Source organism: Schistocerca americana, chromosome 3 (genome assembly GCF_021461395.2).
Source record: "Schistocerca americana isolate TAMUIC-IGC-003095 chromosome 3, iqSchAmer2.1, whole genome shotgun sequence".
Taxonomy (NCBI): Eukaryota; Metazoa; Arthropoda; class Insecta; order Orthoptera; family Acrididae; genus Schistocerca; species Schistocerca americana.
The window spans coordinates 573,448,353-573,473,539 of NC_060121.1; the positions used below are offsets into that span (position 1 = coordinate 573,448,353).

General features: G+C 42.6%; 1 protein-coding gene across 1 annotated transcript in view; it reads left to right on the plus strand.

The window, feature by feature from the left end:
- Positions 1-18,975, plus strand: part of LOC124607033 (juvenile hormone esterase-like) — a 65,227-nt gene extending 46,252 nt beyond the window's left edge. The window contains exons 7-10 of the mRNA XM_047139202.1: positions 1,072-1,253; positions 8,428-8,557; positions 14,816-14,948; positions 18,678-18,975. Of these exons, the coding sequence (XP_046995158.1) occupies positions 1,072-1,253; positions 8,428-8,557; positions 14,816-14,948; positions 18,678-18,846 (614 nt within the window). The 3' untranslated portion in view covers positions 18,847-18,975. The remainder of the gene's footprint in view (positions 1-1,071; positions 1,254-8,427; positions 8,558-14,815; positions 14,949-18,677) is intronic.
- The last annotated feature ends 6,212 nt before the right edge of the window (positions 18,976-25,187 follow it).

A 25,187-nucleotide genomic window follows, 5' to 3' on the forward strand; every position in this document is an offset into this window, starting at 1 on the left:
TGATCCGCTCATATGCTTTTAGGTGGTAGAAGTTTTTGTGTCTTCAGTTGCGAGGCACTAAAATATTTTGTATCAGTTCAGTATGACTTAGAGACATTCTGCAGTGGCTAGAACACTATTTTATTTCTGCCGGTTGTTCACCAGAACCTGTATTTTTGCGAGTAGAGCGAATTTGCAATGAGTCCTAGTTTTAACTCACATGGCCAGTGAGGATTTCGATTATTTTTCGCCACTGATGAGCGCTTCAGGTTATAGCATAATATGTCGATTGGATTACCATTTATTTGTGTTCGTGTCACAGGGTTTACTTTGATTAAGTCTGGCTGTCGCCACCGCCTGTGTTGTCCAGCCATTTTATTTATGTAGTGAGTTTGCCAGTTACTGTATTGCGGGTTCAAGCTGAATTTCAATTTATTCAATCTATTATTAACGTAGAGTTTATCATCAGCCCACGAAAACTTATGTGATGTTCACAGCGATAAACTTTATTTTTTGTGAATCGTTTGTAGCTGGGGTACATTATTTATGTCTGCAGCGCCAACCATCAAACTAACGTTATTTTAAATTTGATTAGTACATCAGTGACAATTTTATTATTTTATCATTGATTAAAGTGACAGTAACAGGAGTAAGGACAATCGTCCCCTAAAACGAGTTCATATCAAGTAATACACCGCTACTACAACTGTAATTCTCATATAGTCAGTGGTTATTATCTAATACTGTGACTGATTTGTTACGTTCAAGGAGAGTGTTTGACTTCGTAATTCACCTGGTGACGTCGAACTGGAGACGACAAGTGTAGTTGTGTAATGTGTCACAGGGTTTCCAACGGATGTAACCATAGCTGGTGCTATATCAACTCGAGCATCTGAAGACATAGCCTAATCCCGGTTTCTGTTCCGTCCCAAGCGAATTTTATCGTAGTGTATCCTTTTACTTCTGTTCTGCGTCTCATAAATACTGCTAATTCTGTACTGAAAATATTAAATATCCACTTTTTCACAATTAAGGGAACAAAACAAAACTCTAAGCACAGTGGATGATAATGATTATTTTCCCACTTCATAGGTATCAATATACTCAGCCGGCCGGATGTCATCAGCAACCTAAACGAAGTGTTTGAGGAAGTTGTCGGCCCATGTCTTCACCTGCCAACATCCATGCAACAAGCGGAAGCAGCTCTCAAGCTCAGAGAATTCTACTTCGGAAATAACACTATTTCACTGGACGATCCGGAGCCTCTAGTCCATGTGAGTAGGATCGAAACGTCATCCCCTTTTTCTTTTTTTATTCATCACTTTTAATGATTTGATGACCCCGCCGCCCACCCGCTCTCCCCTGGTCCGCCACGGATTCCTTCCCTTCCTTGTGCCAACCCTTTATCTGAGAGAAGCATTCGCAACTTACGTCCTCAATTTGTTGTTTGCTGTATTCTGATTTCTGTCAGCCTGCTGTAATACCTTACAAGTTTCGAAATACTTTTTGCTGATTGTGTTCCACAGCTTTCATAAATCGTGGAACTCACATTTTGTAACATGTGATGCTACTGTATAATTAATTTTCAACTGTACGACCGGTGTTAAAGACCATTTTCCAATAAAACATTTTGTTAATAGCATTGACATTTGTTTTAAGATACATATATATTGTATATACCTGACGTTATTCCACTCTGGGGGCACCCTGAATTAATTTCAAAATAGAAGTGACAAGTCTCAAAGTTTCATCATCGCTTACGCGCGCACACACACACACACACACACATATATATAAATATAAATATAAATATATATATATATATATATATATATATATATATATATATATATATATATATATATATATAATTTCACCGGAAGTTGTTTCGACTTTTCTTTACACTGAATCAGTCCTTCCGACAATTATTTGTGTTTTGATTCCTTCACAGTTTTCTTGCAGCGACTTCTTCTACTTAGCTTCCATGAACTTCCTATTTATTTATTCCTATGTGACTTATATTTTTGTACTCCTAAATTTGCTTGAACGTATTTCCTTCTCTCGTCGAACAATTCAAGTATTTCTTCTTTTACCCAAGGTTTCTCGCAGTTACCTTCCTGGTACCTGTGTGTGTATGCCCAACTTCTGTCACTGATCTCTTTAGAGGTCACCATTTTTCTTCAAGTAAACCACATATTGTGTTACTCATTATCGCAGTGTCTATAGCCACAGAGAACGCGTCTCATTATTCCTCAGTATTTCAGTATCACATTTCTTTGGGCACTGATTCCTCCAGGTTAAGCCCTTAAACTTCATCCCACTCGTCAGCATTACTTATTTGTGATCCGGCTACATCTGTGTACGCCTTAAAATCCAAATTTCTGATTTCTAAATCTGTGTCTTGTAGTGACATAACTCTTTCCACGTCTTCCTGACTTTTCCAAATATGCGTCTTGCTCGTGTCATTTGAATAGTATATTCGTATTCGCTATTACTAGATAACATTTGTTACAGAACTCAATTAGTCTCTCTCGTCTCTAAGCCCTACTACTGTATTTTGTAGGTCTTTCTTCTACTCCTGCCTCAACAACATTCCAATGCAACGATGTTATTAAATTTTCGTCTCCGTTCACATTCTAAATTGTCTGTTCAACGTCCTTATATTTTTTCTCTGTCTCTTCATCTTCTGCACGAGCAGTCGTCATGTATACTTCGACTACTGGTTTTGGCTGAATTGTCAACCATGTTTTCGACCTTTGGCCATTTTCAGATACCTCAAAGTTAAGCGTGATCAGACTTCTATAAGTGAAATCATCGTCGAAATATATAAACATCCTTACGTAATGCCGGTATCACAGTATGCGAAATGGCAGAACTTTCATTTAAACTGTAATACATGACTGTGCTCCTAGGCTACGGAAAACCTGTTGGCTTTGGGTTTTGTTTGCTTTCGATACTGATGAGAAGTGAACCTGGCACTGAACAGTTTCCAGTAATTCTACTTTCCTATTCATATCGAATCCCACTCCGGTTATGCTACGCTGAGGTCAAAAAGGTAAAAATTGGTGTTAGTATTGCGTACACAAGTTATAGAAAGGTAGTGCACTGGCGGAGTGGTTATTTGTATGAAGGTGATTCATGTGAAAATGTTGCTGACTTGATTATGCCAGCACGACGGAAATTAACAGACTTTGTTAGTTGCATCTGGATGCATGGGATGTTCCATTTCGGAAATCAGTATTCCGACATCCACAGTGTTCAGAGCGTGTCGAGAATATCAAATTTCAGGCATTATCTCTCACCAGGGACAACGCAGTGGCCGACGGCATTCACTTAACGACCGAGAGTGGCAGCGTTTACGTATAGTTGTCAGTGCTAACACACAACCAAGACTGCGAGAAGTACCCGCAGAATTAATCGTGGGGCGTACAAGGACCGTTTCCCTTAGGACAGTGCTGCGAAATTTGGCGTTAATGGCCTATGGCTGAAGATGATCGACGCGAGTGTCTTTGCTAACAGCATGACATCGCCTGCAGCGCCTTCATTGGCCTCGTGAACATATCTGTTGGACCCTAGACGACTGTAGTACAGTTTCCCGGTCAGATGAATCCCTATTTCAGTTGGTAAGAGCTGATCTTGGTTTCGTGATGGCGCAGACCCCACTTAGCTATGGACCCAATTTCTCAACAAGGGATTCTGCGAGATTGTGGTGGCTCGATAATGGTGTGGGGCTGTGTTTACATGGAATGGACTGGGTCCTTTGGTCCAACTGAAACGCTCACTGAACGGAAGTGTGTTTGGCTTCTTGGAGACCATTTGAAGCCATTCATTAACTTCATGTTCTCAAACAACTTTGGAGTTTATATGGATAACAATGTACCATTCACCGAACCGCATTTGTTTGCGATTGGTTTCAAGAACGCTGTGGACAATTGATGTTAATTACACTCCTGGAAATGGAAAAAAGAACACATTGACACCGGTGTGTCAGACCCACCATACTTGCTCCGGACACTGCGAGAGGGCTGTACAAGCAATGATCACACGCACGGCACAGCGGACACACCAGGAACCGCGGTGTTGGCCGTCGAATGGCGCTAGCTGCGCAGCATTTGTGCACCGCCGCCGTCAGTGTCAGCCAGTTTGCCGTGGCATACGGAGCTCCATCGCAGTCTTTAACACTGGTAGCATGCCGCGACAGCGTGGAAGTGAACCGTATGTGCAGTTGACGGACTTTGAGCGAGGGCGTATAGTGGGCATGCGGGAGGCCGGGTGGACGTACCGCCGAATTGCTCAACACGTGGGGCGTGAGGTCTCCACAGTACATCCATGTTGTCGCGAGTGGTCGGCGGAAGGTGCACGTGCCCGTCGACCTGGGACCGGACCGCAGCGACGCACGGATGCACGCCAAGACCGTAGGATCCTACGCAGTGCCGTAGGGGACCGCACCGCCACTTCCCAGCAAATTAGGGACACTGTTGCTCCTGGGGTATCGGCGAGGACCATTCGCAACCGTCTCCATGAAGCTGGGCTACGGTCCCGCACACCGCTAGGCCGTCTTCCGCTCACGCCCCAACATCGTGCAGCCCGCCTCCAGTGGTGTAGCGACAGGCGTGAATGGAGGGACGAATGGAGACGTGTCGTCTTCAGCGATGAGAGTCGCTTCTGCCTTGGTGCCAATGATGGTCGTATGCGTGTTTGGCGCCGTGCAGGTGAGCGCCACGATCAGGACTGCATACGACCGAGGCACACAGGGCCAACACCCGGCGTCATGGTGTGGGGAGCGATCTCCTACACTGGCCGTACACCACTGGTGATCGTCGAGGGGACACTGAATAGTGCACGGTACATCCAAACCGTCATCGAACCCATCGTTCTACCATTCCTAGACCGGCAAGGGAACTTGCTGTTCCAACAGGACAATGCACGTCCGCATGTATCCCGTGCCACCCAACGTGCTCTAGAAGGTGTAAGTCAACTACCCTGGCCAGCAAGATCTCCGGATCTGTCCCCCATTGAGCATGTTTGGGACTGGATGAAGCGTCGTCTCACGCGGTCTGCACGTCCAGCACGAACGCTGGTCCAACTGAGGCGCCAGGTGGGAATGGCATGGCAAGCCGTTCCACAGGACTACATCCAGCATCTCTACGATCGTCTCCATGGGAGAATAGCAGCCTGCATTGCTGCGAAAGGTGGATATACACTGTACTAGTGCCGACATTGTGCATGCTCTGTTGCCTGTGTCTATGTGCCTGTGGTTCTGTCAGTGTGATCATGTGATGTATCTGACCCCAGGAATGTGTCAATAAAGTTTCCCCTTCCTGGGACAATGAATTCACGGTGTTCTTATTTCAATTTCCAGGAGTGTATTTGACCGTCAAGATCGCTCAACATGAAGCTTGTCGATCGTTTATGAGAAGCAATCGAGAGGTCAATTCATGTACGAAATTCTACACTGGGAACACTTTCGGAATCATTGCTGTAGATGCAACACACCTTGGTATTTCTGCAGGGCATTTCCGTCGACTCGTTGAGCCCATGTGACGTCGGATTATTACAATATGCCGGGCAAAAGGAGGGCCAACATTACATTACGAGGTATCTCCTGACTTTTGTCAACTCAGTGTATTTTCTGCTGCTATTGGTATTCCCCCCTCCCACACGCCCCTTCCCCGTCACTCGTTTTCTGGTCGTCTGACCGGAAAACCTGATCATTCTTCCATTTATCTCCACTGACCCCCACTATCTATTTTGAGTCTTTGCATTTCCATTTTTAGGTTTTCTAGTTTCCCTATCACGCTCAAATTTGTAACTTTCCACATTCCAACAACTTTATATTTTACCCTTTCATTGGTTGTTCAGTTTTTTTCTCGTCTTTATCTTGGCTCTACGCTAAAAGAGAGCTGTGTTGTCGTCTAATCCGGAATCTCTTACAATTGAGAGATTATACTAACACTTTTATAATGATGAGCAATATGTCCTGTGGATACACGTTATCTCTTTACAGTCATGCTTTCCATTGCCTTCTATAGCTTCGTGTCGTTGATGCTATTGTTTCTTTCGCGTTTAAGTGCTTGTTTATCACTCCAAGAACAATAGGCTCCTTGAAAGAAAGAAATTTACAGCTTAAAAATAAATTCCGTCTAGAGTATTCACAGCATTTTTACCTTGTCAATGCACGTTCTAAGGCGTCAGCTTCATAATCATGCTTTTCTGATGTTATGTAAGAACATTCACTGCGATATTATCACTTCAGTAACACTTATCCCTGAATTTGATGGCTTTTTTTGGTATGGCATACCAACAAAGCAAATACTCATCTTGGAAAAACGGTTTTCGGTTTTAATCTCACGTTTCTAGCTGGTTACCACCACAGTGAAGATCGTTAAAGAACAGTAAAACGTCTTAGTGCTGTAGCTATGATTTCGAAAAGTATATTCGTGTAACAAAAATGCTGTACGTACAGTAGGCAGTATTCAAAATGTTGTGTGTATCGAAATTGTGGATGATAAGTTCGTCATTGTTTTTTGTGTTTTTTTTCTGGAAAAATTCTCAGTTCATTCACTGTCATAAGAAATTCGTTAACGTATGCAGTGACATTGTTTTGTGTCTCAAAGTATATGTTTGCCTTCTTACGCTTCCACATAGAAGCAAATCACTGTCTTCGGTTAATTAATGCAAGTTATCATATGTCACCTGCTTCTTCATGTACATGCATCACTCACAAACCACCATGCAGTGCTTGGTGGAGAGTACCGCGTACCAGGCTAGTCGTAACTTTTTCTAGTCCACTCGAAACTGGAGCGAGAGGAAAATACTGTGTATAAGCCTTTGTTAACTGTCTTCTCGTTCCTACCCTGACGTGTATGTTCGTGGCAGTAGGATCGTTCTCCCCTCTGTCGGAAATACTGGTTCTATAAATTTTATCAATAGCGTTTCGCTGAAAGGAAGTCTTCTCCCGTCCAAGAATTCTCATTTGAGTTCATGTAGCCTTCCTGTAATACCCCATTACTGATCGAAACTATCGGTAACAAATCTAAAAGTACGCCTCTGAATTTCTTCGATGTCTACCTTTAATCCAATCTGGTGTGGATCGGAAACACTCGAACAGAACTCAAGAACGTGTCAGACAAGTGTTTTGTTAGCTGTCTCCTATGCAGACGAACTACCATTTCCTAGAATTCTCTCAATAAACCGGAGTCTGCCATTCACCTTCCCTATAATTGTCCTTTGCGCTGGTTGTGTTTCCCTTTGAATTGTTACGGCTAGACATTTAATCGATGTGTCTGTGTCAAGCAGGACACCATTAATATTGAGTTCTAACATTATACGATTATTTTTCCTAGATCACACTTAGAGGAAGCTGCCATTCATCATATTAAATAAAGGCGACATAGTCACGTAAGCTAGAACGTTATCAGCTAACAGTTGCAGATAGAAGATCACCTTATACGTCGGATAGTTTATTTGAACAGCGAACTGGTGTGATCCAATCACAGTTCCATGTGGCACGCCTGACAAAGCCTTTGTATGCGATTGTCACTTAAAACGAATTCGAGTCACTCCACATATCCGAGAACTTCATCTGTGTGCACGGATCTTCGTTAACAGTCTACAGCGGGGAACAGTTATACCATTTTCCGGAAATCTAGCAATATGAAATCTGTCTTCGCCGGGCGTTTGAAAGTATTACCTCTAGGTAAACTCGTCTTCGCATCAGAATTCCCGATCAGTCGTAAAGTCAGAATATGAGCGTTTGCGACTGATGCAACCATCACACTGTGCCGTTCTGGACGAGCTACTAGTACAAGTAACTTGCCGCTGGCCTGTTTTCAATTGTTCTGAACGTTCAAGTGTGTATCCGTACCATGTGACTGACTGTTATGAGTGATTGTACAGTGTGGTTTTGTATTTGTAGAATTACGGATGAAAGGAAGTGATAGGGTGAGACTCGATGCCTCGTCCTCAGGGATAGCCCTAAAGGGCCGCCGAACTAAGTGTCCCCATCCAACGGACGGATCTTCATTGAAAGTACCACATGCCCTCACGACTTTCCACTGTATAGATGAATGGAATTTAATACCGAATATTGGTGCAAAGTCACGAATTTGACGTGACTGCATTTTCCCCACATTCCTTCTAATGCAAGACGTGATATTTTTTTTTTTTTTTCAGTGACCATAATACGAGCTGACTCCTTGCGAGTTGAGCATCACGGAAACAGAGTGCGTTATGGACAATGGCTACTACAAAAATTCATCCTTGCGTATCTAGACAAAGTGCTAATCATGAGAATGTGATGTTGCTGACTGTTCCACATACATCTAGTCGTCCTAAAACATTTATTTCTCCGGCGGAATGTGTGGCTCTGCACAAGAAAATAAAAGTGTATGCTAAGGTAAATCCTATCATGTGTAATATTTTTCTTTACGTTTTGCTGTCTTACAGCTGACACAGGACGTCAGCTTCTTCGATGCAACTGATGCGGTAGTAAGAACTATCGTCGAAACAGCAGACATTCCTGTGTACTACTACGAGTTCGACTACCGCGGAGACAGTATCCCGACGAATGAGTGGGGTGAGTACGGCACCTTCACCTCACGCGGTGATATTGGTAACTAATACGACAAAACAGCAAGTAAATAAATCAAGACTTTTATAAGTGACATCAAGGCGTCCGCTTTTACTGTGCTATTTTATTTACTCAGATTTGCAGTTTAGGTTTTTGTGTCATAGTCAAGTTATGCTGCAACATACACAACCAAACTGCACAGATGTTCTCACTGCATAAACACAACAAGAGCTTCATACAATAAACAGAGAAACATAAGAATTTTCAAAATATCCACGGGTGTACCGCCGGTCTACAGTGTCCAACGGGCACAATTTTTCTGCTATCATACATGTCGCCATCATCAGTTGAACTGACGCACTGAGCTCCTGTGAATGTGCCGGTACGGAGATCCGTACGCTATGGCTGCTCAGGGGGAACTGGCTTCGGTCGCGGCGGCGGCCGATATAAATGCCCTCCGCCCGCGGCGCACTCCCTCCGCCGTCCGCACCCCGCGCCACGGTCACGCGGTGGAACAGATTGCGACGGCGTCTGAGATGACGTCGGTGTGACGGCTCTGACCGCCGTGGTCGTCACAACTATACGTTTGCTCGATTTACTCTTGATTAACCCAATCGCTGGTTCCCAAGCCTTGCTAAGATTATAGCCACAGTCATGGTTTATGAGGTCGTCGTTGGTGCGAATTTCGATGGCCTCTCTAACAACGCTGTCCCAGTATCTCGACGTCTGTACTAGAATCCTCGTGCGTTCATACTCCATAGCGTGATTTTCTGACAAACAATGTTCAGCGACCGCCGACTTGCTCGGATACATCAGTCGAGTGTGCCTCTGGTGTTCACGGCATCGATCCTCGACGGTACGCGTATTGGTCAGACGATGCGTACCGCCGCCGCGACCGAAGCCAGTTCCCCCTGAGCAGCCATAGCGTACGGATCTCCGTACCGGCACGTTTACAGGAGCTCAGTCCGTCAGTTCACCTGATGATGGCGACATGTATGATCGCCGAAATATTGTGCCCGTTGGACACTGTAAACCGGCAGTACACCCGTGGATATTTTGATTATCAAATACGCCGGGAGAAACTTAAGAATCATAAGAATTTTCGCTGCATGGAGACTCATATTTATAGTTAAACTGTAGTCACCTTTATTCCAGAAATATTTTGCCTTCCTAAAATCTCTCTTTCTCTGTTGAAATGTGTTCATTTTGACAAGCAATAAAAATAGTAGCATCTTGTCACACTGCACGGGCGTAGTTAATGAGGCGCCCAGAGAAAATATTTTAGCCACTGAGACGTGTATTTACAATCTCCCAAAATATGTACGACGAACAATGTACTCGCCCAGCACGGAAATAAATGAAACTGAACGTACAACTCTGTGTACTCATACATTTCTTTATTTCTGACCATTCCAGTTGAACTTTTAGTGTTATACTTTTCTACATTACAAGAATCTAAGAAAATTAATTTAGTTACAAATGTTGCAAGACTTAAATAATAAAATATCACGAGTTGGTATTTTTTGTGATCTTTACAACATTCTTCTAAAGCACCATTTCTCAAAAGCTTCGATTACAGTTTTCCTTGGTTTTGCTACAATCCATGACTCATTGGCATAAAGTGTTGTGCTCCAAACGTACGTTCTCAGATATTTCTTCCTCACATTAAGGCCTGTGTTTAATACTAGTAGATTTCTTTTGGCTGGGAATTTCCTCTTCGTGAGTACTGTTCTAGGGCTATTATGTCCTTTTCACTTCATCCATCACGTGTTATTTGTCTTCCAGGGTAGCAGAATTTCTTAACTTGGTTTACGTCTTGGTCATAATTGTGATGTTAAACCTCTTGCTTATCTCATTTCTGCCACTCCTAATTACTTTCCTCTTTCTTCAGTTTACCTCAGTCTATATATAGTACTCATTAGAATGTTCATTCCATTTAACGATCTTGCAAATCGTCACTTTCACTGAGGATAGTTATGTCATCAGTGGCAGGCCCATATGTTACCAAGGGTATTTCGAATACGGTGCAGAATTTTCGCTGCGAAGCACTTACACATCTTCCATAGAATTCAGACCTCTTCCCATGCGAATCCGATACTTTTGGAGCTCTCAATGAAGACATAATGGCCGTCGATCTGCTCCTGAAAAAGAGACGGGACTTGGTAAAACCATGGTTCCGTGGACAACATAAACATTTGTAAATGAAGGAACTGACAGTCTTGTGTTACCGTGGGATAAATGCAGTAACTGTAATGATGATTACGTTTGAACGAATAAAGAGAATACTTGCAATTTTCCCATCCGACTAATTTTCATTTAACTGTGATTTATAAATTATCTGAGTCCACATCTGCTCCCCGGTACGCCTTACAATCCAATATCGAATTTAGGAATCTCTTAAACGAAATGAAATGATCGTATGGTAATATTGAGCCGGAGACCTCGCTAGCGGCTGTTCGACCACCTTGTCCATAACTTTTTATTTGACGCCAGTTTGGTGACTTGCTTGTCGATGATGATGAAATGATAATGAGAACGACACAACACCCAGTTCCCGACTGGGTAAAATCTGACCTGTGCTGGAATCAAATCCAAGCCTTCTGCATGACAGCTGAGTGCGCTGAGCACTCAGCTACGGAGCAGGCGGACAGAACTGTCTGACCACAACGTAATCCAACTAGGATATTCTCGTGTCTCCAGATATTTTTCCATGTACACCTCCTAGTCTTGTGATTTTGAACAATGTGTTTTCCGAGTACTAGCTGAAATTTACTGCCGTATCACTGGTAGGTATTTTAACGATTGCAGCACCCATCTTGCAACAAAGTTATCGCACGCAGTTTACCGTACTCTTCCAACTAATGATTAATCTGCTCCATACAATGTTGACGTATTATCGTCCAATACCGTACCGCGGAGTTTCTGAATGTTCATGCCCTTCACGTCGAACATATTCGAAGAAAATATCGCTGCTTGTCAATTCAGTTGCACAGTTCAAACCCGTTTGAAGTGAAGAGCGAAATTAGGAACTCTAATCGGCTTTCGTCGAATTTATATCGGAAGTAAACAGTCCAAACCTGTCTACTTCTTAGTGTCTAACCACATTCTCAATCACGCTCTCTCTGTCTACATACTCTGCTCTTTCTCTATCCTTCACACCTTTAACAACTTCATCGCCATCCTTATGAGGTTAGTGCTTTTTACCTCGCATTCTTCCCAGGTCGTAAGTAATAATCGATCCAGGAGATTAGAGAAGAGTTGCGTATGTAATATGTACACATCAAAAAAAGTTTTGCATCACCCCGTTTCCCAGAACTCCTGAATATACATGTTGACTGTGAATATTGTATCACATACACTGTCCCTGTGACTGTTCATAGATGTCACTAAACCCGCCCGAGGATCTACGTAACCATGCATGAGCAGCGCCTATTAGACGGAGGGGGTCCGTCAGCCGATCAGTTCCAGTCATTCTACCACGAAGGAGGTACACGACTTTCTAAAAGAGAAGTGTCCAGGCGTCTCGCAGTGAACCAAAACGATGTTGTTCGGACATGGAGGAAATACAGAGAGACATGACTCGTTCAGGCCGCCCAAGGGCTACTACTGCGGTGAATGACCGCTTCCTATGGATTATGGCTAGGAGGATCCCTGACAGCAACGTTACCATGTTGAATAATGCTTTTCGTGCAGCCACAGGACGACGTGTTACGACTCAGACTGTGCGCAGTAGGCTGCATGATGTGCAACTTCACTCCTGACGTTCATGGTAAGGTCCATCTTTGCAAAACGATACCATGCAGCGCGGTGCAGAAGGGCCCAACAACATGCCGAATGGACCTTTCAGGATTGGCATCACGTTCTCTTCGCCGATGGGTTTCGCATATGCCTTTAACCAGACAATCGTTGGAGACGTGTTTGGAGGCAATCCGGTCAGGCTGAACGCCTTAGACACACTGTACAGCGAGTGCAGCAAGGTGGAGGTCCCCTTACGTTTTGGGGTGGCATTATGTGGGGCCAACGTACGCCGCTGGTGATCATCGAACGCACCGCAAAGGCTGTAGGACACGTGAATGCCATTCTCCGACCGATAGTGCAACCACATCGGCAGCATACTGGCCAGGCATTCGTCTTTCTTGACGACAATTCGCGCACCCATCGTGCACATCTTGTGAATGTCTTCCTTCAGGATAACGACATCGCTCGTCTCGAGTGGCCAGCATGTTCTCCAGACATGAACTCTATCGAACATGCCTGGGATAGATTGAGAAGGGCTGTTTATGGACGATGTGACCCACCAACCACTCTGAGGGATCTACGCCGAATTGCCGTTGAGGAGTGGGACAATCTGGACCAACAGTGCCTTGATGAACTTGTGGATAATATGCCACGACGAATACAGGCATGCTGCAATGTGAGAGAACGTGCTACTTGGTATTAGAGGTACCGGTGGGTAGAGCAGTCTGGATCAACACCTAAGAATGTCTGGTTGTATGGTGGTACGACATGCAATGTGTGGTTTTCATGAGCAATAAAAGGGCGGAAAAGATGTTTATGTTGATCTCTATTCCAATTTTTTGTACAGGTTCCGGAACTCTCGGAACCGAGGTGATGCAAATTTTTTTATGTGTGTATGTGTCTGTTTGCTGATTTACACTATACGACGCTATACGACTCTAGAGATGAAGTAGAACTGTCAGTGGTATTCAGAAAAGTGGCTCGATCTTAGGTTCCGAAACACGTTGACAAAATTATTGGATCCACGCAAGGTTAGTTCTCGTGACCTGGTTGATTCACTGGACAGCGCAAATAGACACAAACTGCTCTTGCTATTTTTAAAGGTATTTCTAGTCACCCAAGTACGGAAAATATGTACCAAAAAGTCACTTTAGAAAATTTTTACGACATGGCTTCTTATCCACAGTACCACCCCTAATGATATTGGGAAACCTTACCCACACTATAGTTTCATACAGTAATAAGTCATCTATTGAACACATTTGATTGAAGTTGCTTCAAGTGTTTCTGAACTATATGTTAATATCACCCCCTTTTCACTCCCACCCTATAAGATGTAGGTGGTTGTAAACCCCGTACTGCTTCTGTCCAGCTAGTAATGATCTTGTAAACCTCGATTCTAGAAATTCTCGTAGTTTCCTATAGGGAATAGCTTGAAAATTTACACATGAGTTACTATGTTAAATGTTTGACGTCAAGCAAGTTAGCGAGAAAAATTTAGGGAAGGTCTGGAATTAAGCCTAAAATTTGTAAGGAGTCGCTAAGCGCTCTCATTATCAAACACTGGATGATTATAGTCTCTGTTATTTCCGTTTCAAGAAAACCAATTTTTTTACGTATCTCAATATTTATGGCATCCTATCTCCTGAACTATCTGACGTATAATGATATAATTTTCGAGATGCGTTTTGTGTTGTGTGTGGATACTGCTTGCGAAATACGAGCATGCTGCGAATACAATTAGCAATAAAAAACTATTAAATTAAAACTTCATGTATGGTGCGGCAGTTTTTCATGCTTTTCAGTTTTTATGACAGTATATTTCCTGAGCTATGGGGCTTACAATGGTATAATCTTGCACCTACATTCAGCGGTGTATGTGCATACTCTATGCAACATGTGTTACAAATAGAGTTAGGAAAGAAGTAGGAAATTAAACTGTTATACCTGATGCGGGAATTTTACTGCATGTGCAGTGAAAATGAAGGCAATAATTTTCATTCTCTTTCATCACTTTGTCCGCAAGGCAATGATTCGTAAACGTTTGAAATTATGTGTAACATTTGTTGCAGTCGCTTACTACTCTCACTCTCAAATACTGTTTTAATATAGTCTGGGTATATGCATTCTGTCAGTTAATCTTCGTTATCACCCCCATCCCACGCTTTTGATAAGTAGGTGATTATCACCCCCACAGTGCACCTATCCAGATAGCAAGAAATATGTGTACCAGAAAATGGTTCAAATGGCTCTGAGCACTATGGGACTTAACTTCTGAGGTCATCAGTCCCCTAGAACTTAGAACTACTTAAACCTAACTAACCTAAGGACATCACACACATCCATGCCCGAGGCAGGATTCGAACCTGCGACAGTAGCGGTCGCGCTGTTCCAGACTGTAGCGCCTAGAACCGCTCGGCCACCCCGGCCGGCTATGTGTAGCAGTTTTGGTTGAAATTGACCCAACGTAGATGCATACGTACATTCGTACAGACATTCATTTTGATAGTATATGTATTGTTCCAGGTGTCAATCACGGTGGAGAACTGAGACTTCTGTTTTTGCGTAATGATACCAAGTATAACTTGGATCCCACCTCTGAAGAAGACGAGGTGCGAAGGACCCTGCTGCGGCTCTGGACGAACTTCGCCAATTATGGGTATGTTGATTGAGATATACACAATGAACAATAGCGCAACTTGAGTAACTGAGGGTAAAAGGGCGCTTTTGATGCAAGCAAAACAGGTCGCAACAAGAATGAGTGGTGATTCGGTGGTTAAGAAGACAAAATGACTTACGTACTTGCACTTCGGAGTACGCAGTACTCTTCCAAATGTAGTCTTCTCTCCCACAAGACACATCAGCTTATGATAAGAGCAGTCTGTAGGTTTCAGTTCATCAAATTTCAGTAAACGTATTTTATATTGTTGCAAGAGAGTAGCATATGGCTTGTTCATCACAGAAACATTTTTCTGTGGTGAGACAAAATTGGTAGGGAAAGCTTACTGTTCTGTCTGTCTAGCTGAGAACCATGTTTCTCGGGTGTGGCTGCAAGATACGTGAGACAACAACCATAATATTTCTGTCGAGTATCGAATGGGCTTAAAGTCGCTTCGCTACATGGAATATTACCTTGGTATGCTCCTCCAGCCCCCCTTCCTTCCCTGCCGCTTTATAAATTAGGACCAACGATTAAATCGGGACCTACGTAGTAATCATCAAAATGTCGCCTAATGTAAACGCGTAGGTGGCTGATGACGGCTTGGAAGACATTCGCAGATTGCTTTAGTACCACAAATGATCTTTATTTCTAAAGATACCGTGAATTACTCAACAAAACATGAACAATAACAGTATAAGTTCAGGAACAATGAATGATTAGGACAAGGTTACATGGCAACCTGTGGCCTCTCTTACATCATAATTCTGTAGGCACGCTCATGTGATGAGGGAAGTAAGGAGATCGTTATGTATCAGAAGGGAAAATTGCTGATGTCTCGCTTATCTAGCAGACACACTCGACAAGCCTGCTTCTTTGCTGGCTACCAACTACTATGTCAAATGCTGATCACAAAGCGAAGAATGATTACGGTGTGGCGGGAAAGACTATCCAGTGGTACATTTATTTAACCAACTGTCTTACACGACATAACAATAACCCCCAAACGCCTCCCTGAATTGACTCAATCAAGTGAGTAAAAACGGAAATGCGAATTCAATACCGACGCCCGGTGAAACAGCAGGACTTCGTGTACTCGTGAATGAACAATTACCGCAGCAACCAGCAGCCGCACCGTAACCGCGTCGGCACTGTCCGTCAACGCTCTCTGCTCGCTGCAGCCTCGAGGTACCCTGCCACTCCCTCCTCAGAGAATGACACGGACGAGTCAGGACATCCCACGGTTCTTAGGAATGGGAGAAAATCAGCTGTATCAAATTTGAAAGTCACCAATATTAATGTTTCCCACTTTACTCTCCTCGGCAAAGTTAATCCGTTGCTCTCTAGTCTGCAATCCCAATTCTTCTGCAATTATAATTATGGTAAAAATCGTCAGATATTAAGACGTTCAGTCACACCAAAGATTACAGCTCTCCGTCCCGCTGTCTCTCATCACTTATCTGTCCCCGTCTCTCCCCGTAGGTGGAATGGTGGAAGACGGAACATGGATTTGAAACACTCCAATGATGGGCCGTGTGAGTTTTCCTGTTTCTTTTACGCCCTGCGCTTCTCTCTCATGTCCAGAACTGGCTCTCTCTAGCGAATAGAGGCGGCAAATTTTCTTTAGAACGTTGAACATACCAATGACCTTCTCCTCGATGGTAATCTCACTCATCAAAAGGCCTCTTTCTCTCACTTCCAAAGTAACCTCTTTCAGGCGGTAGGGAGAGATTTCTGTTAAAGCTTGCCGTATTCCTGGTTCAAAGCGCGTCTTTGTCACGCTCGAAGTATTACAAAGTTGCGGGGTGGGAGAAGTTTTTTGCCGCGCGGGTTTAGCCGAGAGGTCTAGCCGCTACAGTCATGGACTGTGCGGTTCGTCCTAGCGGAGGTTCGAGTCCTCCCTTGGGCATGCGTGTGTGTGTTTGTCCTTTTTAAGTTAAGTGGTGTGTAAGCTTAGGAACTGATGACCTTAGCAGTTAAGTCCCATGAGATTTCACACACATCTGAACATTTGAGAAGTTTTTTGTTTCAGTTTGAACACCCAAACCGACGTTTCCGCATTCGCTGTGTTGTTCTTCCTCTGTGAATATGAAGCGTTATATCTTAACTACCAATACCATAATCTAGTCAGTGTCAGAAATAAGGAAAAAATAGCAGAGATAAAATGTTTACATGTCTCATCTTCCTTCCCTAAGGCTTTAATGCTGCCTCCCTAACTTACTTGTAAACTATCATATCTCTATATGATGGCACGAGCTTGAAGCACAAGATTTCGTCAGTCTGGGGCAGTGGTTCCCAACCTGCAGGTAATTGCATCCTGAGCGGTATAATCAATTTTTGGAGGTATTATCGCTGTCTCGTAAGACTATAATGCTGATTACGTAAGTTACCAATAACTACTCTTTTTCAAGTACTAGACGTGACACAATGTGGTGGAGAGACTGTGAAACTAATGTATGAATATCTTCCTCACATAGTCCACCAACTACATACATTCTCACTATGTATGACGTATATTTCACAGTAAAATTGAGACATATATATCAGATATGCTTCAATATGCCTTCTCCGAGTTGTAGGTGCTTTCCGCAGTAGACCGGAAATTGCGGCGTTATTCACTTTGTTTCAGCACACGAACTAATTGAGGGTAGCTATGAAATGACTTCGACAGTGATGTAGGGCCTACACATGTCCATTATTGTTTTTTGTTATTGTAATTAGTGGCAGTTCTCAGACATAATATTGGCAGTCCTAAGTGCTCCAAATTCTGCCAATCCCAAATCAAGTTATTTACAAAATATAAGTACAGACATTTAAAGCTAGTTGAATTTCAATGAGGATCCAGAGGGTGGGTGAAGCAAATGTTATTAGGGAGAGGAGTGGAGCAGAGGAAGCGTGTTTTGAAACAAGTGTCTGCTCTCAATGTGGATAGAAGGCTTTCTTCTTTCTCGGTATGAGCTATGAGCTGCAGTCGCGATACACTGAAAATTGCTTCATCATTCTATAAAAAATGTAATTGGAAACAGTCTGTACAATAAGTCTCGTTCACTCAATCTGTCGTAGTTTACTGATATCACTATAAAACGAAATGTAATGTACCTTCGTCAGTATAAAAATTCTCAATATGTAGATAGTGGACTGGGGAGGAGAGGGAGGGGAGTACCAGCTAATATCTGATTGCACTCTGGGTATTGGTCTGAGAAACGTTGGGTACATTTTATCTATATGAAAGGGACTACGGACATCTTTGAATATGCTTGTGAGAGTAGAAGAGGAGTGCGATTTCTAACAAGAACTAAACATATTAATACTCATATTTTATTCAATTAAACTATTCATCTCAAAGTAGTTCAGGGTCCAAGCACGTGCACTGTTGAATTCGTGCAGCTGTAATGATTGTGTGGAGAAAAGAATCAAAAGGCAACAAACGAGATATTTTGGGAAATTTGTTTTAAGTTCCTTTGGGACCATACTACTGAGGTCATCGGTCCCTAGGCTTACACACTACTTAATCTAACTTAAAGTAACTTACACTAAGGACAACACACATACCCATGCCCGAGGGAGGACTTGAATCTCCGACGGAGGTAGCCGCGCGAACTGTGGCTAGGCGCCTCGGACAGCGTGGTTACTCCACGTGGCTAACAAAACAAAACAAGATCGGATATACGCTTAACATCCTTTGCATAAAATTGTGGTTAAATAATAACTTCATCTGTGTTTCCTCAGCAATCCCACACCGGAAGGGGACCCAGTGACGTGGGAGCCTTATAACCCGAGGAACCGCAGCTATCTTCTGATGCGAGCCAACTTCAGTCTTGAGGAAAACTTCCTGGGCGAACGCATGGACTTCTGGAACACGAACATACCTCTGATGCCATACCCGGGCACCTACTAGAGGCAGGCTTCAATCAGGACATCTCACTTTTTTTAGAACTTCTGCACGATGTCAAAAATCTGCACATACGACGAAGTTGCTGTAATTTGTTGCTTATATCTATAAACTACTATATGAGCGCAAAAAATATTCACTGTTTCATTATTTGGGCACAGTTTATTATTTCATGTCAACACTGGGTTGACATAATTAAATTAACAGGTTGCTTTGGTGATTAATGATGATAATAGTTGTGCGTACGTAAAAATGTTATCGTCTTCCTCGGAACCGAAGGAATTCTCACTGTAAGCTAAGACCTTAGGATTCAGAACAGGTCACCGAACTTGTTGCTTTGCGCCAACCTCGGTTTTCCGCTAGTCCTCTAGATGTTTTGATCTGTGGTTCGGCCCTGAAACTTACTATTCGTGGACCATCTCCAGGACACGTACAGCCATGTTTGAATACAGCCATACATTTCACAGCTACATAAAGTTCGAATGTAAACACCAGTGCAGTAACAGTTTTAATGAAATAAAGGTAGCCCATACAGTGGTCAATGTTTCCTATGTTGTGCTCAGTATTTCATTATTAATATGCTTGTCCGTGAGTGAGTATGTACGTGAGAGATGTGTGTGTGTGTGTGTGTGTGTGTGTGTGTGTGTGTCTGTGTGTGTGTGTGTGTGTGTTTAGAGAGAGAGAGAAAGACTTGACTACTGTATACTTATTTATAAAACCCCGATAACTTAATCATATTTGTAACGACGTATCTTGTTTCACAAAACGACCTCCTCGCGCAGGCCGTGCAGTTCCAAGGGCTCTTTGCCGGCTGCCGTGTCATCCTCTGAATTGCGGCGTCACGTGGATGCCATTTGGAGACGCATGTGGTCAGCACATCGCTCTCCCGGCCGTTCTGCTGACTTTCCAGACCGATGACCTTCTACTGTTCTGTCAAGCAGCTCCTCAGTTCGCATCACGAGGCTGGGTGCACCCTGTACCAGTTCTCTCACCAAGGAAAAATCTTTAGCAGTATCGGAAATCGAACCTGGGTCTTCAAAATTTTGTCATCTACGCTGACGATTCAGTTATGGAGGCTGATAGATGTTTCACAAGCCCCTTACGTGATTGATATTCGTTGTGGAAATGTATTGGCTGATGAATATTTCCGTCCTATTGTTTTTGAGATAAAATATCTAGATGACGTCATTAATAAAGAGTTCAGGAAAACGGATCGTACTTGACTGTTTTTTAAAAAAGTTAGTAGTGTCGTGAGCATTTTCCGCCCTAGTTCCCTCGCAAATGTTGAAAGATAGGAAACACTGAACACTGAAGACATGTCCAAAACAACTATCCCTCTCGAGCTTCAGGATATCGGTGATATGAGTAGTAAAACGATACAAATCCCATGAAATATATGATGGATACAGAGGAGTATCAGACGTTTCTGATTTATTGCGAAAACTATCCACGTGAAATGTTTCGAGCTTAGTTGTGTTGCCGCATTACTTTCGGTACAAGAGCACAATGTCTTTGTATGGATCTTTGAGATTTTGAGGGTAATTTAGTGTAATGCATCCTCCATTGTACATAAGCGCGTCCCTTTGACGGCTCAATGAAATCACTTCTGGTACGAACATTGGTAATGTGAAAAACTGTCTTCTTTCCATGCTGATCAAAGAGGATCAAATTAGGAGGAAATATAAACAAAGAAACTTCTGGTTACACTGTTCTTATAGTATGACACACGTACGCTTCTCTTGTCGGTATAGTGATCCAGTTTGTCCAAGAATTGTCTTAATGACGTGTGTTTAAATTGAAAACACATCAGACTTACAAAAATTTGCAGTTTCAAGATAATGATCTAGCGCAAAGGAAAGCTAACTGTAGTATTCCTTGACTGATATACGTAGCCCATGTATCAGAGTAGTGTTTTTATGCAATGAAACTAATATGAGCATTACATAACAGAAATAATATAATTTCTCATCCGTTCCGTTAAAAGTACGCCATCGGCTATAATCACCCACACATATGGAAATTGTCCATGAACACTGTATGTTTATTTATTTCCTTGAGCTTCGTGCACGTAGCGTGCAGCCATCGCATTGTGATATACTTGCTAGGTCATTCAGAGTAGTGTAAGAACAACGAGAATACACAATAGCTTCCAGAAGTAACAATAAAAAAGCAAATAACGGTAAAAATACGCTAATTTGTTCTGCAGTGACATTGTGGTTACCTTCTGGCTACGAAACGGCCAGCAAAATGTAAATACGACGCAATAGACAGATACCGTAGTGCAGCCTGTCGGAAAGCCCATATAATACAGAATATATCTGTGGAATAGACAAAAGATATTATTTGTGGAGAATATTATCTATTAACAAGCTAATAACAGTGTTTTTATGCAACTGAATTTTTTGTCGCGGGAGGGATGTTGAGAGCTCGGTATTTGGAGTGGATGTGCCAGACCAAGAAAATATTTTTGCCAAAGAAACAAAATATACATTTTTTGTAAGCCTCTGCGCCCTTAAAACAACAAAAGTGCACAGGTGTATAGCCGTTAGGCATAGCAATAAATACAAGCAATTAACCACATGCCAAAGCGAATTTATAGCACAGTGTGTTATGCGGGCATTCGCCCATTAGGAGCTGGCCTCTGCCATCAACATTAGATGCGTACTACACCTGGCGAACTTGACAGTGTCATTCAGTAAGCTGACAGCACACGGCGAATACAAAATTTGAAGGCAGATCCTATTAAACATGGTAGTGAAAAAAGAGGTTTACTTCAACAACAAAATCAAAACGTATTTATAAAAGTCAGATGATAACAACATTTAAGAACCATTTCACAAGCAATAACAATCATTGCTGCCAATACGAATATAATAATTGGAATGACAAAAAATTAGCATGGATGTACATTATCAGACCCAGCGGCAAAGAGTTGCAACCTTGAAGCTGTAGTGGAAACACAAATAGATCTAGGCTCTGCTGACACTGAAGAAGACAATGAAACTTGACAACTTAAATAAATTTAGTTGTAATTAGTGTCATGAACACAAGCCATTCACTGAGTGTCGAACATCGAACAGCCGAAAATTAATGTTTTAATAGGCTTCTCACCAAATTAAGTTTATTCGGTAGTCTGCAGGGGGTTTAGAGGACGAAGTCGCCAACATCTACAATGGTGAACAAACCTAACAGACGGAAGTAAATTTCGCATGATGTGATTCTGGCAAGTAACCCAGCAAGACGAAATTTCAAATTTACCTGGAAATACTTCCTACAGTATAGCGTAGAAGGAAACTGACAAAAATAATCAATAAGACTAACAAAAATGCCCTATTGATTCAAAACAATAATTATAGTAAGCTCTTTGAAAACGCACGCCTGTCCACTCTCCGAATATCCTCCAGTTCCAAGAACTCCTCCAGTTGCTCTGTTCAATGCGGTCGCGCCTTGTCGTCCATAACAATAAGGTCAAGGTCGAAAAGACGCAAATGGGAAGGAGTCCAGTGTCACAATAACATTGACTGGAGAGCGCACAGTGTACGGACATTAGGAATGATGGAAAAACGTAATGAACCAGAGAACAATGTCGAGCATGATCGTTTCGGTAGTCCAGGTGCTATTGCGTTACACAGTACAGCCACTAGTCAATGTTATTGTGACACTGTACTTCTTACAAATGAGAGCCTGTCTTCTCAGAGTGCATTCGCCCTGAATACACTTTTATCGATGACCACGTGCGTTTGCACAGCGGCGGAGATATTGGAACGAGAGGATAATCGGCGAAGTGACTGGCCTGCCCATTTCCCCTACTTAAATCCTGTAGACAACGTGTAGCATGTATTAGGGAGATGTACTGAAGCATGTCCTCACTTACCAGTGGCCGTAAAGCAGTTGCTAACTGCACTGTTGTAAAAATGGAACACTCTGCGAGGAAAAATTCAATCCAGCCCTGTGCCGAGCAAAGAAACGAGCTGTACAACATGCATTGCTAGTGGGAGAACACTGACCGCTCTGGGACGAAAATCGCTGATTTCAGCATCAGAAATCCCAGAATCTTCTCTTTGTCCCCTACTTCCCGGAATTCTCTTCCTCCTCCCCTTTTTTACCCCATGATTACGCGACGTCATTGTGTTTCCAGCCAATTGTGGTGTGCAGCACTAATGTTCCAGCCAATGGCAGCAACAGTCAACAGAGATGAAGAAGAGTATATTATCCACCCACTTCTAATATTATTATTATTATTATTATTATTATTATTATTATTACTATTGTTACGGATGACTAAATTCAGAAGTTCCTCGACAGGCTAATCCCTCATCAGCAAGATGTCATCCTGACCTCACCGACCTCCTGTGCACATCCACATTTGGGACTCAAGTATCACCTAAGTGCTAGCACAATACCGCTATTCACCAATATGTACTGTCTGACAGCAAGTGGACTTAAATGTGCTCAAGTAGGTCTGGAATCCTACAGTGTCTTTGATATGGTGATCGGAATAGAGAATGTTAAGCATCTTGGCACTAGAGTGCATAATGCATACTGTGAATGTGACTGTCAGTGCTCTATGATAAGAGTTCACAGAAAGATGATGACTGAATGCAACCAATCACATGCTCTTATTAAAATCAGCATCTCAATGGATGATGAGACAAATTTTGATACGTATGGCGAGGCAGTGCTTGAGCTAAAATCTGCACTTGGGGTTACATAGATTAAATATTCAAGTATGTTGTACTAAAAGAACGTGTACCATGCTTAGCTGATTGTGGCAGACAGATCAGGTCACTGGCATCCATATACACTTACAGCAAATAAAATCACAGTACAAAGAAGGTGTTGCCTGACATAAACTAAGGTTGATTGGCTTGTTTCTACATCTGAAAATTGAAGGCCATCCAAATTTCACATCAGTCAGATAGGTGTGGCGCAAAATAGCACCACTATGAGGATGCAAATCAGCTTTGTTTGAACTGCATGCTGCAATCGTCGTGTGTATTAATTCTGTGAGACTAGACGTGGTAAAATGAAATGAGTCAAGAATGCCTCTAAGGCGACAAAGGCACTTATCAACACTTCACTGAGTTTCAACGAGCTCGTATAATAGGGTTATGAGAAACTGGATGTTCCTTCTGTGGTATTTCAGAAAGACTAAGCAGGACTGCAGCCACTATACATGATTGCTGGCAGCGGTGGTCAAGAGAATGTTCAGTCGCAAGACGACTGAGATCTAGGTGGCCACATGGCACTATCGAGAAGGACAATGATCGTCCTTAGCATATGACTCTGTCGCTCTATACTGTTTTGCACCAACAATTTCAGCAGCAGTTGTAAGCAAAGTGACCCAACGAACTGTTAAAAACTGATTACTTCAAGGAGAGCTCCGAGCCAGACACTCTGTAACTTGCATTCCACTGACCCCAAACAACCGCCATTTTCGTCTTCAGTGGTGCCAAGCGAGAGTTCATTACAGGGCAGGGTGGAGGTCTGTTGTGTTTTCTCATGAAATCGGGCTCTGCCTTGGTGCCAGTGATGAACGACTGTTGGTTCAAAGGAAGCCAGTTGAGGGCCTGCAACCAACGTGTCTGCAGCATAGAAACAGTGCTCCTAACCGTGGTCATGGGTGCCGTTTCATATGACAGCAGGACCGCCTTCGTGGTTATTACACGCAGTCTGACTGCGTGTTTGTACGTCAGTCTGGTAATTTGATCTACTGTAATGCCATTCATGAACAGCATTTCAAGGGGTGTTTTCCAACAGGATAACTCTCATCCACATACCACTGTTATAGCTCAATATGCTGTACAGAGTGTCGACATGAGTAGCTATAAAATGTAGGTTCTAGCACACTTGGCTTTGTCTTGGCTCACGCCAGGACCGATAAAAGTTACCTAGAACCTACACTTCATAGCTCCTATGGCTCACAATTTGAAGTCTAACTCACATCATTTTATTTAAAAAACTTCTATTTTATATCAAATTACTTAGAAAATTAATGAAAACTATTTTTTCCTTATTTTATTCACTTATTTTAAATAATTATTTTTGTCATACCAAAGGTGAATGTAAGAAGAAACATTAATTTTTTTTATAAAAGATGCACATAAAAAACAATTTAATTTTCTCACAAGGAATAATTGATATTAAAATTTACTGGCTCTCCAGTTCAGTGTATTTCATTATTTAACCAGACAGTTAGGATCAGCTGAAATAAAAAATCTCATTGCCAAACGTCCAAAAAACTTCAATGCCACTTGAAGGAAACCCAGAGGGCTTTTTCTTGATGTTACCCTCTCTGTTTCATTTTACCCTCTCGTTTGTTTCGAAGTCCATTTTGAAGTCCCGGT